At 51.1% G+C, this 18,738-nt stretch overlaps 1 protein-coding gene across 3 annotated transcripts in view; it reads left to right on the top strand.

Annotated features, from left to right (window-relative positions):
- Positions 1 to 18,738, top strand: part of SLCO2A1 (solute carrier organic anion transporter family member 2A1) — a 91,047-nt gene that overhangs the window by 60,571 nt on the left and 11,738 nt on the right. Inside the window, exons 4-10 of one of the 3 annotated variants that reach the window (XM_086316112.1) lie at positions 7,846 to 8,073; positions 9,110 to 9,208; positions 11,041 to 11,177; positions 13,352 to 13,430; positions 13,923 to 14,087; positions 15,561 to 15,750; positions 17,352 to 17,517. In XM_086316112.1, coding sequence (XP_086172238.1) covers positions 7,846 to 8,073; positions 9,110 to 9,208; positions 11,041 to 11,177; positions 13,352 to 13,430; positions 13,923 to 14,087; positions 15,561 to 15,750; positions 17,352 to 17,517 — 1,064 coding nt within the window. Of the gene's footprint in view, positions 1 to 7,845; positions 8,074 to 9,109; positions 9,209 to 11,040; positions 11,178 to 13,351; positions 13,431 to 13,922; positions 14,088 to 15,560; positions 15,751 to 17,351; positions 17,518 to 18,738 lie in introns of those variants that run through there. The other 2 variants (XM_086316120.1, XM_086316131.1) reach the window with 2 other exon arrangements.

Here is an 18,738-nt window from a genome sequence, read left to right as displayed (position 1 = left end):
ATAGGAATTGTTGTCTAAGGGGAGGCTTAGTCTAGTTGGAAAAGAACACGTGTTGTCACAGGGGCATGATGAATTGACAAGGAACCCAGCCACTTCTGCTCTGCAAACAGGTCACTTTATAAATGACTTGGAGATCTCCATCATGAGTTTGGACAGCCTGTTCCAGGCCTCCTGGTGGGTGTTGCCAGAGTTCCAGGAAGAACTGTTGAGTAGCCGAATTTAGGAGGATGAGGAAATAGGTCCTTCAGAGTGGAACATTCTGAATGAGGGTCCAGGAGCTTACTGATAGTCCAGTGAAGCTTGGCACATTGGGTGTGCTTCCAGGAAACTCTCCGGAAGCACCACTGCCTTTTTCTGTTGTACTCTTATGGGCTGCTTCTGAGGTCTTGCTAACCTCCTCCTCGTTTGGCCCTACTCACCCACCAGCAGTGCCCCCTTCTGAGTGGGGAGGTAATGGGTAGCTCTAAAGGTGCTGCCCTCCTGTTTCCTGGCAAGAATTCTCTCCTTCCTCTACTAGAATGACAAGAAAGATTAGTCAGAGGAAAGCCCGCTCCTGCCATGGCCTTCCTGTGTTGCTCAAACCTTCTAGCATCCTCTCATAGCCCCAGGGCTGGATTTTTGTGCAGAGATTCTTATTTAGACCCTTGATAGCCTACTACCTCAGCCTGGCCACACTGGACTGTGTGTCCTTGAACAGTGAAGAGGCCAGACCTTGGTCTGCCCAGATCCGCCCATCTCTGTGGGTCCTGCTCCAGGAAGGTAGCCCTACTACGTCCCCTCTTTCTAAACTGGAGGAGCTGTTTAGAAATTAGAGCTGAAATTCTGTGTATTTAAATTGTGGGGTGAGTCAAAGGGTTGACTGGCATGCAGCTGGGCTGGTATGGGGGGTAGCTGAAGGAGGGGAGAGGTCCCGGCCTGTTTCTAGTTAGCATCTCGAAGCCCTGTGAAAACTGGCACAGCTAGATCTCTGGTGTCTTGTGGGAAGAAGAATGTGCTCTGATAAGCTTGAGCCTTCCAGAAGTGGGCCTCAGGGAAGATGGGAAATAGACTGACAGTCAGCTAATGAACACACCTCCCTCCTTCCCTTTCCCAGGCCCCTCAAGTTGGAGGCAGGCAGCCCCTGAGACTGTGGCTGGAATTGGTGGGCTTTTCTCTGACCTTATCACAGGATCTGACAGTTGCAGGTCTGAGGAGGAGGAGGGCAATGAGGTTCTGTAAGTCAGTAGAGAAGACTGGGTGCCTGGCCTTTGCTGAAATGCCCAAAAAATGAAGAGAGGCTGCTCTTGCTTCTTCACATGGGCTGAGCTCCTGAATTCGCTCCAGGGAAGAGGAGGGGGTGGGCTGCAGAAAGTTGAGCCCCCCAGTTCTGCCAAAGGGTCTTGATACGAGGTCTTGTCACTCCATCACTGTCTTCTTTTTAAGAGAAGAGCCTAATATTTTAACTTCTAGAAGACTGTCTTCACCAGAGTGAGCTGGCCATGGCTGCCCACTGCAGGGAGGCCCAGGCATGGGCTCTTGGAAGGCCCACATTCTGTCTCTGATGCAGACACCTTTTCCACAATAAGTCAGGAAGCAGTGGTCTCACCCACCACCACACGCTACTCTACCTGGGTCCAGGGCACCCTGCCCCCGGGACAGACAGCTGCCGCTTCCCTTCCTGAGGGTGGTGCTCCCAGGTGGAGGAACTTCTCGTTCCCTTTCACCTGTGTCAGAGCCTGGTCAGGGTGGGGTGGCCCCATTTAGGGGTGGCCCCATTTAGGGCTGGCATAAGGAAAAGAAAGTTTGTTGGGAGACCTTGAATCAATTTGGAGTGCAGAATGCTCCAAGAGGAACTCGGTAGACTTGGATTTAACTGGGGCCGATTGATTATTTTTGAAAATGCGCATGTTTAATAAAGGCAGTTTCTGACAGGTAATCTAACATTCTAAAAGTTAATGTAAAACAGTTAAAAGATCCCCAGAGAATTTTGCTTCCTGGACACTTCATTAGGTGAAATTTCATGAGGACTTTTGTGGCCTTGGTGCACCGTGCAACATGCTATGTAAAGGCTTAATAAGCCAGTCAACATTTTTATGAGCTTTGATCACTGTTAAATGGCTCACAGAAAAATAATTTTGCCAGCAACAATGTTCTAATGAATATGACTTTAGTTGAATAATAAGAATCAGTAAAATTAAAAACAAGAACTCTTAAAAGAAGCACTTTTTCTCTGGCCCTTTGTTTCTCAGGCTCCTGCTCCCATACAACAAGCCTGGCCTTGTGTATCTGCTGCACACCTGCCCTGGGCTGAGCAATCCTGTGCTCACAGCCGTGGATTGGACCAGCAACCCCTGCCTGCCTCTCACGTAGCACACAGCCTCACCTGTTTTACTATCCAAGTAGCTCTTGGCTGGGTCAATTCCACTGTTTCCACATGGGTCTTGAACACTGGTTAATCTCCCCTTCATGATCATGACCCTCTGGGTTCTCATTAGGATATAATCCAGGCCCCTTCATGGGACACAGCAGCCCTCCAGGGCTGGCCAGGCCTCACCGTAGTTGTGTTTGCACACTGACCCCACCAAACCTCTGTGCTCTTACCTTCTGTCTCTTCCTATTGAGTCTTCTCAGTGCAGAGCCCATGTCCTCCAGGAATCCTTCCCAAATCCTCTCCCCAGTGAGCCTGGGTTTGGCGCCTCCCCCACATGCTCCCTGTACACTTTCCTTTCCAGCTCAGTGGATGTGAGTGTGCATGCTAGTCGCCCTAGTTGTGTCCGACTCTTTGTGACCATGGACTGTAGCCTGCCAGGCTCCTCTGTCCCTGGGATTCTTCAGGCAAGAATACCGGAGTGGGTTGCTGTGCCCTCCTCCAGGGTATATTCCCAACCCAGGAATCAAACCCACATCTCTTGCATTGGCAGGTGGGTTCTTTACTGCTACTGCTACCTGGGAGCCCAACTCAGTGGATACCAGGCTGTATTTTTTTATTGTGGTAAACTATACATAACATAAAATTTGCCATTTTAATGTGTCCAGTTCAGGGCATTAAACACTTTCATGCTATTGTACAACCATTCTTACCATCCATCTCCAGAACGTTTGCATCTTTCCCAACGGAAACTGTACTCCTTAAACACTAACTCCCTCTTCCTCCTCCTCCCAGCCCCTGCCTGGCAGCCACCATTCTGCTTTCTGTCTCTATGAATTTATCTATTCTAGGGTCCTCATGTAAATGGAATCATGCAATATTTGTAGTTTTGTGTCAGGCTCATTTCAGTGAGCCTGACTTCAAGGTTCATTCATTTGCAATGGAGCAGGTGTATAAGGCTCAGTGTTATTCCACTGTATGTGTGTGTCACATTATGTTTATCCATTCATCCGTTGATGGACATTTGCATCATTTCCCCCTTTTGGCTATTGCAGATGATCTTGCTATGAACATTGGTGTACAAATATCTCTTTAAGTCCCAGCTTTGATTTCTTTTGGGCAAATACCCAGAGTGGTATTTGGGTAAAATACTATTTACCCAAAGTGTAAATGCTGGATAATATGGTAGTTCAATTTTTAACTTTTTGAAGAACTATACCATTTGCCACAGTGGCTGCGCTATTTTACATTCTTACCAGCAGTGCCCAGCATTTGTTTTCTGTTTTTCAAAGGGTGGCAAGTGGTATTTCAATGGGATTTTTATTTGACCAATATTTTGACAATATTGTGGTTGCTTCTTTGATGATGAGTGTCCCACAGCAGTCAGAGGCTTTGGAATGGCAGCTCCTGGGCTTGTCTCAGTCACCCCAGCAGAGTGCCTGCCCCCAGTCACACTTGACCAAGTAACTGAACAGCCAAGAGTGAGGCAGGCATCGTCCACGGAAGCTGACAGGCCTGGGTGTGGTTCTTCAGTGGCTGCACTGGGAGCAGGGGCCAGTGCTTTGCACCTCTTTCCCGGTGTGGTCATTTGCCACCTAGCGCAAAAGGGAGGCCTGGTCCTGCCACCCCATAGCTGATAAGACAACACTGAGAGGGAGCTTTTGTCACACCTAGACAGGGACAGGCAGCTTAGCCAATCACATTTGCAAGTGATAACAGCCCATGGTTTTAGGGAACTCCAAACTTTACTCATTTCCTCATGCAAAATCTACTTGAAATTTGTTTGAATCTTCTAAGAACAAATGCCCATTTGAGAACTTGGTGGCAGCTTTTTAATTTATCAGTCCTTTAGACATGCTTCAGCTCAAAATTGGCAGAAGGAGGTGAGCAGGGCGTGTGTGCCGACTGAGTGACCACAGAGCTGCACCTGGCCAGTTGGGTTAGAAGGCCACCCAGGTCAGGCAGCCTGCTCTGGCCTCATTCCTGAACCTGTCCAAATGGTCTTGAGAAGGGTAGTGGGTTCTTTTTCTAAAGATTAGCACAGCCCACCGTGTGTAAATGCTCATCAGCTGGGGTGTCCCAGTGGCTGCCAAATTGAGGGCCCAGAGCGAGCTGTGAGCTCACCAGCAACCACCCACCTCTGTGCATGGCCCCTTCCCTGGAATCCTCTGAGGTCTTTAAAAGTCAAGGTCACAGATGTAGGGAGTCAGATTCAGGACTAGGACCCAGATCCCAGGCCCCCAATCCAGCCATTCCAACATCTGTGGGTCTTGCCTGTCCATGGCCAACTGGGCCTCCTCCTGGGGGTGGGCATGAGTCTGCCAGAACCACACCTCTGGTTCTGAGAGCTGGACATGGGGCAGTGTTGGTGACAGGGTTCCTGAGGGCAGTGAAGGGCTTTCCTCCTTCTCAGCAGGAACATTTCACAGTTTTGTGCTTCCAGACTAAAGTGAGAGTCAAGCCTTGCAGCACCGCTGGGTCATACCAGCCTTCCTACAAGGGGGCCAGCACATCTGTCAGCCATGCTGACTGACCAGTGGGTCTGACTTTTCATGCCTGCTCCCTTCTGGAACTATTGCCTTCTAGCCCTTTAGTGACCCACAGGAGCTGTCCCTATCTAGCCACATTATGGTCTCTGCCTAAAGGGAAATTGAAGCTCAGAGAGGGTCAGAGACTTGCTTAAGATCACACAGCTACTTAGGGCTAAAATCAATTTTTCTTTCTTTAAAAAAAATGCCTTTATTGAGATGTGATTGACACGTAAAGTGCTATACATATTAATATATAAAACTTAATGAGTTTAAGTATACACCCATGAAATTGTCATCACCGTCAAAGCATATCCATCATGTCCCCAAATTTCCTTTAATAATAATAATTATTATTGTGTGTGTGTGTGTGTTAAGAACACTTAAGATCTACCCTGTAAGTAAATGTTGAGTCTACAGTGTGGTATTGTTATCTATAGGCACTATGCCATCTAGCAGATCTCTAGAACTTCTCTGACAGAACTGAAGCTTCTTACTCTTCACCATAGCCTCCCCTTTCTCCTTCCCCTGGTCCCTGGCAACCACCATCTGCTCCCTGCTTCTATATATTTGACTAGTTTAGATTCCATGTATAGTGAGATCATACAGCATTTGCCTTTCTGTGTTTGGCTAATTTCACCAAAACCAATTTCTTCACTCTTTATACTCTGCTTGTTTTGTCTCTTTGTCTCGGATTTCAGCAGAACTCCCAGCAGCCAGCCCTTCCCAGGATACCTCTTTCTGGGAGGAGGTTCCCAGCCACCTACAGAGATCAGAGGGCTCATGTGCTTGAATGTAACTAGGGAGGAGCAGAGGAATCACCCCAGACCTGCCTCCCCCATCCCTGCAAAACCTGTGTTGGATCTTTTCAGAGCTGCCATTTCAGACTTGATTTCATTAAGGACTTTGAATCAGGCACACATGGGTTCAAATGCCAGCTCTGCCCCAAAGCAGCCAGTTAGATGGGCCAGTAACCTCTAGGCAGGACACAAAGTACGTCACAGCCTTGGCAGTGTCTGCTTGTGCAGTAAGGGGAAGTTTTAAAATTCTGGTGCTGGAATTTGGGTCTCTACAGGAGAGCATGTAAGTCAGAGAAGAGCCCAGCACTCCACCAAGGAGAGGCCTCGGGGAAGATGGGTGTCAGAGAAACTTGGCTCTGGTGTGAAGCACACCTCTGCAGGCCCAGGGCAACAGCTCTGGAACCAAGAAATAAGAAGTGAGAATGATTGTTAAAGTTTGGCTATATACTTTTTATGAAAAATATTTTTAATTGAAAAGTTTTCACTGTTGCTTCATTTCAAAAGCATCATGTGTTCCTTATAGAAAAAGTAGAAAGTACACAGAGGCAAACACACATGCATGCAAAGATGCCACAATCCCATCACCCTGGGACAGCCATGGTCTTCCAGTTTTTCTCTGCATATTCAACGAGATCACATAAGTTTTATAAATTAGGGATCATGTTCTTCTCCAAACTACTAGGTAGTTTTTGAATCTACAAGATGTTATAGCTTCCTTCCCATGTCAGCAAAGCTACCTCCCTCTAAGAGTCTGTCTCCCACCTACCCTTGTGGTTGGACCACTCTACCCAAACCCCATACCCTGCACTGAAAGGCAGGATAATGGGTGGGATGGAGGGACACTAACCAAAGGGGCTGGGTGCTAGGCTGGGTGCACAGAGCTTCCTTGCATGCAGCTACTATCAGGTCTGGACGACCTTGACCAGATGACATCTTGGCCTCCTTTGCTTTTACTGAGCAGGCCTCCCTGATTGATGAGGGGACCCCCAAGCCAGCAGTTTTCACACGTGTTCAACACAAACTCCAGTGAAGAGGAAGGGAGATGGGGAGGCCTGGCTGGATGAAGCATGTGTGTCTGGTGAAGAGGAGGGGAGATGAGATGAGGAGGGCAGACCCCTCACCAGCCCCACCGCCCAGAGCAGCCCTGAGCTCAACAGCACCAGGCAGAGTCGAGGAGGATGGACAGATCTTGTCCACAGCCCTCATGGTTCCTCTCCATGGGACTCTGAGGTCCACCCAGCTCGGAGCTCTGTCCTCTCTGAAAGGACAAATGAGAGTGAAACTGAACCCCATGGAGCAGGGTCAGGGATGTTAGTGGTTTCCATTGGCCTCTTCAAGGCTGGGAAAGAAGGCATCTCGTGGAAAGGAGCCCTCAGGGCCTTGGAGAGCTGGCAGTGCTGTCTGTTTAGTGTGGGCCAAATTGGAAACAGCGCATGGGAACAGCAGGCCAGCCTGGCCAGGTCCCCAAAGCCATGGGCACTGGTGCCCACAGGCCACGATGGGGCCTCTGGGGCCCTCACAGTAGGTGCAGCCTGGCTCTTCTTGTGGGTGCAGCCTCAGCCCCTATCTGGAACAGGAGGTTTGAACCAGAGGGTGTCAAAATCCCTTTAGCATCCCAAATTCTTGATCCTTGGCCAGACTGGGTAGCACGTTCAATGCCTTTGGCAGTAGGGCTCCTTAGTGTGACCCAATGTGTGGCTTATCCAAGAGGGAGAATTCTGGGAGTCATGACCCCTGGGAGCCTTCCAGGCTGGAGGCAACACCATCTTCTGGGGTACAGAATGACTTCTGTCTTGCTAAAGAGAAAACACATCTTGGGGGCCTGAGCCTGAGGCTGCCCACAGGGGCGCTGAAGGCCCACAAGCCTGGATGTGGATCTTGGCTCCCCATTTCCCCGCTGGATGGCCTTGCCTCCAGGGCCGAAGCTTCGTGTTACTAACACCACCCCTCTGCCAGTACCCAGACAGGGGAAAGAATGGTCCCCCAGAAGAGGAAGATGCCTCTCCCACCCAATGTGGGCTAGGTCCCCTTAGAGCAGGGAGTCCACCTCTCCCGTCCTCTCACCATTGTTTCTAGAGCCACTCCAAGAAGGCCTGGGAGAAAGGCCAGGTTTAGAGGCCACAGCAGGACACCAGGGTGGCAGTGACGGGTGTGTGCTCTCCCATTGCAGGGAACAGCAGCCACCTCCAGACCGAGCTCTGTCAGAAATCCTGGCAGGGCCTGCCCCCCAGCAAATGCCACAGCAGCCCCCAGGACTCTCAGAAGGAGACCAGCAGCATGTGGGGCCTGATGGTGATCGCCCAGCTACTGGCAGGCATCGGCACGGTGCCCATCCAGCCATTTGGGATCTCCTACGTGGATGACTTCTCGGAGCCCAACAACTCGCCCCTGTACATCTGTGAGTCAGGCTTGAAGAGGGCTTGGGTTGGGGGCGGGTCCTCACATGGCACAGCCAAGGCATACAGACGTCTGGGGACCTGACGCACCTTGTTTGAGTCCCAGCCCAGGCTGCAGCTTTTCACCAGAAGGACGAGGCCCACGGGCTCTGGGTGCTGGAGCCGTGGGAGTCCCCGAGGGTATCTGCATGACCCCTTGGTCCTGGGCCAGGAACAGGGCAGCTCCTTGACCAGCAGTACGTGGTCAAGTATCGGGTCAAGCTACTGGTCAGGAGCAGCACCACTGCTTTCCAGACCAGGCACCGGCCAGCACACGTGTCTTCTGAGCCACCCATGGAACAAGTTGGCCTCATAGAAAAACATGCAAAATAGATAAAGTGAAAGTGACATCGCTCAGTCATGTCCTACTCTTTGCAACCTCATGGACTGTAGCCTACCAGGCTCCTCCATCCATGGGATTTTCCAGGCAAGAGTACTGGAGTGGGCTGCCATTTCCTTCTCCAGAAGATCTTCCCGACCCAGGGATCGAACCCGGGTCTCCTACATTGCAGACAGACACTTTACCATCTGAGCCACCAGGGAAGCCCAAAATAGATAGCAAAATAGATAGCAAATGACCAAATTCTTCCCTTAGAACAAGCCACACTGAGCATATCCTCAGGGCCCAGACCAGACAGGCCACATCCAGAGGCTCTGTGGCCCACAAGCTCCCACCACGGCTGCCACATCATACCTGCAAGGAGCCTTGCCCCCAGCCCACGCCTGGGCCTTCATCTGTAAATGCCCAGGAGGCCGCTTCTCTCCCAGCAAGCAGATTGCTCTGGCATCTAGCCAGAGGAGAAGCAGCTTGGGTTCCACACCTTCCAGGGTCTCGAGTGGCTCTGGCGTTGTCTGTGGGAAATGCTACAGGTGTGGACTTGTCAGGGCCAGGGGACAGACTGGCGAATGTCCCGGGAACCCCTTGGTGAGGGAAAGAGCCTGGGTGCCCCCCTCAGTCCTCTCAGCCCCCTCAGCAGCCTTTCTCTCTCCCCTCTCCAGCCATCCTGTTTGCCATCGCCGTGTTTGGACCAGCTTTCGGGTACCTGCTGGGCTCGGTCATGCTGCAGATCTTTGTAGACTATGGCAGGGTGGACACAGGTGAGTGTGTGCCAGGGCTCCCTCGCTCCCCACTCCCTCCCTCCCACCTGCAATTGTCAGCCGGCCTCAGATAGTGGAGAGCAGACAGCATGTACCTCCTCTCTCCAGGGCCAGGCTTTATCATGGAGCGGGAGTTGCCGCTGAAGAAAACACACTTTCTTCCCTAAGAAAACATACTTTCTGCAGTGGGAAACCTTGAGACCTGGGCAGGGCTTCAGGTGTTGCTATCACAGCTGCCTTCTGAGGTCATGGTGTTAAAAATAACTCTATAGTTCTTTGATTCTAAGATGTTCTATAATTCTTTGATTGTTTAAAAAATTTTGAGAAGACTTCTTTAAGGGAAAGGAAGAAGCAGTATGTGAAATATACACATGGCTTATGACTCCCACCCAGAAGCGTGTAACAGAGTTTAACCATGTGGACACAGATAGCAGGGAACCTGTGTCTCATCCTGGATCCACCTCTACTAGCTGAATTCTACCACCTCTACTGATCTTGGGCACAAACCTTCATCTTCCTATGCCTCAGTTCCTCATCTGTAAAATGGGGCCAATGATAGTGAAATAAAGTTGCTGTGATGTTTAAAAATGGCCGATATATACTGAGGCTGACAGAAGTCAGCTATTAACAAAATGATATGGATTAAGCCTCTCTATCTCAGGATGAGAAAATACAATCCACAGACAAGAGCACATGTACTGAGTTAACCATTCAGGGAGCCGACCCCGGGATGAATCCTACAAGGGCATATGGCTGTTGTAAGCCTGCCTGACACCCCCCAGCCTCCTGCAAGGCAGAGAGGGCCAGCACCTAACAGAGGGACAGGCAAAGTGCTTTGGCAGTTCCAAGGCCAGAAAAGTGCTTCTGCATGAGATGATGAGGGAGGGCCTCCCAGGGAGATGATGCGTGTCTCCATCCCATGTGAGTGGAAATTCCACAGCTGGTGGTGGCTGGTGGCAGAGGCCTTCCCAGGTAGAGGAAACCATCTGGACAAAGTCAAGACAGGGAATGCACGGGGAGTGTGTGCGTGGTATGTAAATTCCCGCAGGCCTGATGTGGCTGGAAGGCAGGTCTGCCAGACCCTCAGAAATAACATCCCCACCCCAGTGCCAGGCACTCAGATCAGAGCCTGCCTGTCTCACAAAGAATGTGGGCAATCATGCTGCCAGACACCACAGACTCCTGACCTTGGGACTGTCAGACCACAGTGTCATCTGCTCAGTGTCATCCACCTGTACTTCAAATCAAAGGGCAAAGCTGGAGGAGCTGTCTGCTCGGGGTCAAGCCATGCTTGCCCTTCATTGGCACTTCCTGAGCTGGGTCCTAGCTCTTCATTACCCAAAGAGACCGGCCCCTGAGCTCCCAGTCCACCAGGGACAGGGCCCAGGACAGTGTTCTCCCTCTTCTCCCTCCCTGCATGCCCATGTGGCTTCTTTATTTACAAAGAGAAACACAACAGCAGACCCTTGGGTGTGGATGGGAGACTGCACAGGAGAAAGCATCTGCTTACCCAAGAGCCTACTCTGTTCATGGTGGTTTTTTGAGTTTCTAAGAACTGCGAGGCCTCCTTCTTTAGGGGTTAACAAAAGTGGGAGGCAGAGCACTCAGTTATTAAGAGTGCAGGTCTGGAAACCAAGAATGCATGGGTTTGAAACTGGCCAATGAAATGGTGCTTGCAGGGCAAGGTTAACCTCGCTGATCCTCCCACAGGCCTCTGTTCTCTGGGAAGAGAGAGAGGATGTTGTCTTGACCAAGGTGCTAGTTCCCTTGATGAGTAAAGTGAGATCATGCATTCATCCAACAAATACTTGTGTCCTGTGCTTTCTCTTCAGCTTCGGTTAACTTGAGCCCTGGAGACCCCCGATGGATAGGAGCCTGGTGGTTGGGCCTGCTCATTTCCTCTGCCTGCTTGGTTGTCACTTCTTTCCCCTTCTTCTTCTTTCCTCGAGCAATACCCACAAAAATGGAGGTAAGCTTCTGAGAACCCACAATTCTACCTATTATAAGAGTTTCCTAAAAGGAGGTACTGTGTCAGTCATTTAGTCCTGTCTGACTTTTTGAGACCCCATGGACTACAGCCTGCCAGGCTCCTCTATCCATGGAATTTTACAGCAAGAATACTGGAGTGGTTTGCCATTTCCTTCTCCAGGGGATCTTCCTGACTCAGGGATCAAACCTGGGTCTCCCACACTGCAGGTAGATTCTTCACCATCTGAGCCACCAGGAGGTATGGAGGGGTAGATAATAAAGCTGAGAAGTTTCAGTAAGTTAATTCTGGGTGAAATCTAATCAAGTTTCTTGATGCAGGACTTCTCAGAGGCTTTGAAAGGTGAGCGTGCTTGTGAATTTCCCAAAGATGTGATTTCATCAGTGTTCCCTCACCATGGTAGCATCTCAGGGATTAGGAGGGCTCCAGGGAATATAATCTGGGGGAAGTTCTGAGTTATGTAAAGTGAGATAAAGAATTAAGAGTCAATAAAAACTGAATATGTGACCTGGAGCAGTTGACTTTTGCATGTAATAGGGCTGGTCATGTCTAATCCTAAAGGACTGAGTAAAAAAGACATTCCTAGTGCTGAAGAGTGTGAGATTGGGCTGAGAGTGGAGCATACTTTGAGCAGACTGACCTGCATGCATCTTCCAGTCATATCTGTTGGGGAAAGAAATCAGGGAAGGATGAGATTGGAAAACAGTGGGGAGAAGTCTGAGTGGGGGCCTTGACATTAGCCTGAAGGATCTGAAACTTGTTCTGATCTCGTGAAGTTCTAAGTGACTGGAGCCCACTTGGGTGACAACTACATGAGGTTGTGGTTGGGGAGTCGGGAAGGAATGAAGCCTGGAGACGTGATGCAGCCAGTGTAGACATGATACAGCTGAGGACCAGGGCTGTGGCTGCCAGGCACCTGGAACAGGGCAGTATAGATGTCCTCGGAAGGGTTGCTCAGAAGGACTTAGCCACGAGCAGCTAAAGTTTGTGCCAAGGCTTAAAGCCAGAGGCTGAGCTGGACGTTCTGCAATAAGGTGTGTGAGACTGGGTGAAATCTAGGCCCGGCTGGGGTGGGGGTGGGGCAGGGATAGATGGCCTCAACTTGTCTTGAAGAAGAATTTCAAAGTGTGGCAGCACATCATCACAATGCTGGAGTCGGACAAACCTGAGTCTGAATCTAGCTCTGCTACTTCTAAACTAGCTGAGAGATCCTAGACAAGTTTTCTTACTCCTAAGTTTCCTCTACTTTAAAGTACTGGAGATAGAGACTTCTCTGGGGGTCCCATGGCTAAGAATCTGTGCTCTCAATGACTCCTGGTCTAGGAACTAAGATTCGACCTGCTGCAACTAAGACCTGGCACAGCCGAATAAGTAAATAAAAATAAATACAAAAGTACCAGAGATAAGAGCACCTCTTTGAGGAGGAGGTTGTGAGGAATGGGACAGTGTATGCAGAATGCTGGGCACGGGGCCCACCATGGAGGAAGCATGACATAAGTGGGAGCGCCTGCACCTGGTGATGAGTCTGCTGGGGGATCCCAACAGTGTCTGAGCTCGGGGGCCTTGCATCTGTTTAGTGGTTCAGAGCTGGGCCTTGGGCTGCAGCTGACAAGTTCAGAAGTGGAAGGCGAGTTCACTGAGGGGGTTTGCACAGAAAGTGCAGGCTAAGAGGCAGGTCGGAGCCTTGGACAGGATCCAACTTTGGGCCAGAAGAACGAAGGGACTCCACAGAGGAGACTGAAAGAGAGAGCTGGGAACAGAGGTCATTATAGACCAGAGCGTCCCAGAGGCCCATAGCTCCTGGAACCTGAGGACAAGGAAGAAGTGTAGCCATGACAGACAGACAAAGGCTGATGTTCACTCATGCCTCTTGGCATCAGCCAACAGTTAGACATGAAATAATATGCACAGATATGAAATCATATCTGGGAGGCCCTAGTGTGGATGCATTCTGGCCAGTGGCCAAAGCACGAGGCTCACTGACATGCATGTGGTGACTGCTTTGGACACCCTTCCATGCACTTCCAGGGTGGCTGAGCACCGCCCTGCCGTGAGCCACTAAGACCAGAAGGATCAAGGGCCTGGGAAAGATGGCTGTAAGGAACCTGTTAACATTCAAGGATGTCGTTAACACTCACCCCCTTTGCTGCCTTCAGAGGACTCATCCCATGGTGGATGAAGCAAGGAATATGGAAGAGGTCAAGTCAAGAAGATCCCTGGTGGATTTCATTAAAAGTAACTGAGTGACCTGGCAGTCCTGGGTGGGCTGGCTTGGGGTGGGGGTGGTCTAGGGTCACCTGGCCCATGTGGGATTGGGTGTGGTGAGTGGCAGTAAAAGCAACACTGGCCCATCGCTTCATGAGAGGTTCTGCCGACTGCTGCTTTGCAGAGAGCAGGAGACCCAAAATCAGGCAGAGGCAGGCCCGCCCTCACAGTCTGGCCCACATCCTCCTCTCTCTTCCCTTCACATTGATGCGGCTGTCCTGTGTAATCACCCGCCACCTGATTTCTTCCAGGCCTGTCCTCATTTTATTTAGCCCGTGAGCATGTTGAGTGGATCCTGAGTGGCTCTGTGTCCCCAGCTGGCCACTGAGCAGCCTGGGGCCTGGGTTTCTGTCCGGAGGAAGAGAGGGGAACTGCCGGGGGGGCAGGAAGGGCAGAGGTCAGGCTTGCGGAGCCCAGTGACCACTGCCTGGAGGCGCAGCCCTGAGAGCAGTCTGTCCACAGGGTTCCCCCGCATCTTCCTGAGGCTCCTGATGAACCCACTCTTCATGCTGGTGGTCCTGGCTCAGTGCACCTTCTCCTCCGTCATCGCCGGCCTCTCTACCTTCCTCAACAAGTTCCTGGAGAAGCAGTACGGCGCCTCCGCAGCTTATGCCAACTTCCTCATCGGTGAGTCCCCAGGGCTGCCGCAGTCGGGCCTTCCCCCGTTCATCCAGGGAGGTGCGCCAGCAGACCGGATAAGGGCAGGAGCCAGCGGGTTCTTGCCCAGGAGAAAGGATTTTAAGGACATTTTTCCTGGTTGGCAATCCAGAATGTTCTTGGCAGATTTCTTGGGCCCCTATAATTCTGGGCAGGAGTGGGTGGAGGTTGGGGGCTGCTTCCTCCCTGTCAGAGGGGCTGAAAGCCTGACTGTCTCCCAGAGGCTCTGACATCATCAAGGACAAGAGAGGAAAGAGCACAGATTGAGCTGGGGGCTAGGCAAGATGCCGCTGGGTGTTTTTCTTCTCCAAGGGCTTGAAGACATTCACCTGGATAAGGACTGTGGGGCCCAGTGATTCTCAAGCCCCTATACTTTAAGCTCCCCAGGAGAGCTTTAAGAAATACAGATGTCCAGGCCCCACCTTCGAGCAGTGAGGGCAGAATCTCTGGCAGAGGGTGCCAGCATCCAGCACGTGTGTTTTTGGCAGCTGAGGTTGCAAAATACTGATGCAGTCCCATCAAGTACCCAAGGGAATGATGGGGGCCAATTCACTGGTGAACTTGACCATGTGGATGTGGCAGGGTGGTCAGGGCATGACCCCTGACCTCCTGTGTGGCTCTTGGCTGTGACTTCACCCTTCTAGCCTTTGGCCTCTGACTAGCACATCAAGCAGGAAGCACCACCAGAGCCTTGCTAACCTCCTGTGGTTACAGTGCAGTAAAGGGCCAGGTAATGAAAGGCTTAATAAGGGCTTCCCAGGTGGCTCAGCTGGTAAAGAATCTGCCTGCAATGCAGGAGGTGCAGGAGACTTGGGTTCAATTCCTGGGTCCAGAAGACCCCCTGGAGGAGGGCATGGCAACCCACTCCAGTATTATTGCCTGGAGAGTACTATGGACAGTATTGTGCCTGCCTACAGTCCACAGGATCACAAAGAATTGGATGCAACTATGCCCGCACAGAGTTCTTCGGGCTTCCCTGGTGTTCAGACTATAAAGAATCTCCCTGCAATGCAGGAGACCCAGCTTCTATCCCTGGGTAAGGAAGATCCACTGGAGAAGGGAATGGCTACCCACTCCAGTATTCTTGCCCGGAGAATCCCATGGACAGAGGAGCCTAGTAGGCTAGAGTCCATGGGGTCACAAAGAGTTGGACATGACTGAGGAACTAACACTTTCACTTTCTAATAAATGCATATTCAACCCACATCTCTGGTTGTAAGGGTCCCACTTCTTTCTTTACTGTTTGCACCGGCAGGGCAATCCTCCATGTCAAGATAACTCTGTCAGTATGCCAGGCAAACAGTAAGTGCTCAATTAATGTCATCTATTACTGTTGCAATTAAACATATCGAATGTCCCTTCAGGAAGCCATGCCCCCTTCTCGGTGGTCCACATAAGCACTCCAAGGCCTATGCGCCCAGACCAGCTTCTCTCTGTCTGTAGGTGCTGTGAACCTCCCTGCTGCGGCCTTGGGGATGCTGCTTGGAGGGATCCTCATGAAGCGCTGTGCTTTCTCTCTGCAAACTATTCCCCGTGTAGCTGCCACCATCATCATCATCTCCATGATCCTTTGTGCCCCTCTGTTCTTCATGGGCTGCTCCACCCCGCTCGTGGCGGAGGTCTACCCCCCCAGGTAAGGGGAGCGAGGGTGAGGAGTCCAGAACCTGCAGATGGCTGCCACATCTTTCTGCTTCTTCAACTGTCCTCTCTCCTTTTCCCTTGTTGATCTGATCTCGTATGTGGCGACTGAGAAAGCCAGGTCTTAGCGTGCTCAATTATGAGAAGAAATCAGAGAGTGCTAGTGGGCCACTAGCAATCAGGATTAGCGTTCTGCGTTTTAAGAAGCAATAGAAACTGATTTGTTTGGTTTCAAGATGAATCTGTAGTGCTGTGAGCCTCAGGAACCAGGAAATAGCTATGTTTAGCATCTGCTCTCTACCAGCTAGAATTACAGAGTCTTATTGAGCTGCTGAGGAAAGATGAGAGACAGAGACTTGAAAAGGTTTGGAGAAGAACAATGAAAGTGATGGCAGACTTAAAAAATTAGGGCAGGTGAGGAAGAGGGCAGGTAAAGGATACCTGTCGGCTTGCATAAAGCGACATGGTTTTAAGTTCTAAGTTTGGCTTCATGTTCAGGAAGGGCTTTGAAGCCAAGGAGGGGATGTGCTTTTTTGCTTTTTTCCCTCAGAGCCACCTTTCCACACCTCTTCTTTTAGATTTTGCCCAGTGAGGTTGCAATACCGGAAGATAGCGTACTTTTCAGTTTTGGTGCTCTATCTTTGCCTGTGAAAGGACCTCTCCTGTCTCCAGAGGGTGTGAAGGAGGGGGGGGTTATTCAGGATGGAACTGCCCCTCCCCACACGCTGGCCCACTCCCAGTTTGTACTGCTCTTCTGGCTGTGGTTGACAGAGGCCAAGAATGCTTTCCTGGGTGTTTAGCACAGGGCTTTGTCATCAGACCAGGTCCGAGGTCTGGCGCTGCTCTTTCCTAGTTGGGGAAATTTACTTCAGGTTTCTCATCCACAAAGGGAGCATCATTATCAGAACATTTACTGTGGTGTCAGTGCATGAAAAGCCCTAAGGCACAGTGCCTGGAGCATGGAGATGCCCCATTACTGTTAACCAGCACTGGAATAATTATTTTAGCAAAGTTCTGAACTGTGGTTTATCAGCCCCTAACCCCCACCCTTCCCAGAGGAGATCATGAATATTGGATATGGAGGGCGGAGAGACTGGTGTGACCAGCCAGTGAAACCCCTGGGTTAAAGCTCAGGTGGATGCAGTAACCTGGGCGATGGCTACATAGACCCAGAGACAGGAGCCATTGAGACCCTAGATGACCTCAAGGGGCCTCAGCCGAGCCCACATGAAAGAGAAAGGAAGGGAAATATCACCTGTGACTTTCCCATAGCATCTGCCTTCTCTCTCATCAGAGTCCTGGCAGGTTGTTCGTCTCGACCCCTTCTGCAGTGGGGGATTTGCCAACCAAGTATTCCCAATGACTAGTTGGTAGGTTTGGGCTCCTACTGGCAGAAGAAGCAGAGGTGCCATGAACACCGGCCAAGTTGACCCTTGGCTCCAGTAGACATGATTCAGATCTCTGGGTGGCGCTGGCCCAAGACAAACAGAGAAGCACAAGCACGCTAACCAGGCGGGGAAGTCACGCTGGGCTGGAGTGGCGAGGCTTTCCTTTGGTCTTGCTTTGTTTGATTCCCATTTCCTGTTTTGCTGGCAGCACATCAAGTTCTATACATCCACAACCTGTCCTCTGCCAACGGAACTGCTCGTGCCCAGATTCTGTCTTCCACCCGGTCTGTGGAGACGATGGGATTGAATACCTCTCCCCTTGCCACGCTGGCTGCAGTGAAGTCAACTTCAGCTCCATAGCTCTCAAGCAACCGGTAAGGGCCGGAGGGGCCCCAGGTCTCTGCCTAGTGTGTGCTCTGACAGCCTGCTCCTCCACTTGGGATGGGCAGGGCTCCACCCCACTCATTCCCAGCATCCTGGCCTCTGGGCCACACCCACCTTTTCTCCACCTCCCGTACCCTAGGGTCATGATCAGATGCTTATAGCCCAAAGTCAATTAAAGACTGGCCAATGTCCAATGAATTCACATTCCTTAAGCCTAACAATGCTCAAAGCAGAAACAAGTCAGAGCACTCCTTCCGCTGAAGCCTGCCAGTGTCACCCTGATGGGTCCTTATTGGGCACACCAGCATCCTGCAACCTTGTTATGTCGCAAAGCCATATGGACAGGCCCACAAAGATTGAGGACAGAGGGCCTCTGTGATGTGGACCTGGAAGGTTAGAGCCGGAAGTGGTGACGGAGGCCCTTTGGTTCAACCCTTCTGAGCACTCTCAGCTGTGGCCACACGACTGGCTTGAAGGCTGTAGCTATTCATGGTGCAGATCTGGGACTAGAACCCAGGGTGCTGCCTCAGCCCAGGGCATGTCTGTGCAAGATCAGGTGTCTCCCAGCCACAGCCTCCCACTCACACAGCTCACATTCACGATACTCACTTGGCAAGGTCCTGGCCAGCCCTCAGAGTGCTCCCTGCCTCCCCAGATCAGACAGCAGCAAACCAACTCCAGTTGTCTGTGTGGTTATTCAACAGACACGTAGTGAACACCAGACACATTCGTGGGTGCTGAGGATTCAGTGGGGATCCCATCAGCCCATGTCCCCACCCTCATGAACTTGTATTCACCAAATAAAGGCACAAGAGTGTTTTTAGAAGGTAACCCATTCCACGAAGAGACTTAATGAGACAGAGAATATCTGGGGACCTCCCAGAGGAGGTGACGTTAGGACTGAACCACCAGAGGAAGAAAACCCTATGAAGACCTGGGAGTGAAGCAAATGCAAGAGCAAGACCCAAGGGCATGAATGATCTGGCAAATGGGAAGAGCGAGAAGGCTAGGGCTGGCACAAGGTGTGGAGGAGGGTCATACCCAGCTAGGCCTGGGAGCAGGCAGGGCTCAGGCTTCAGACTTGGACATTCTTTATCCTAAGAGCACGGGAAGTCTATGCAGCTCCCTAGGGAGAGGATGCAGCCTGTTCCTTTAAACCTGTGTGGAGGGCATGGGCAAGGCTAGCCATCTTCCCTGAGAGGACAGGCAAA

The sequence above is a fragment of the Bos grunniens genome, chromosome 1 (assembly GCF_055505025.1).
Source record: "Bos grunniens cultivar Pamir isolate PY7600 chromosome 1, Bosgru_T2T1.0, whole genome shotgun sequence".
In the NCBI taxonomy this organism is placed as follows: Eukaryota; Metazoa; Chordata; class Mammalia; order Artiodactyla; family Bovidae; genus Bos; species Bos grunniens.
Note: the sequence above shows the minus strand (reverse complement) of the source record. Positions and strands in the feature narration are given on the sequence as shown.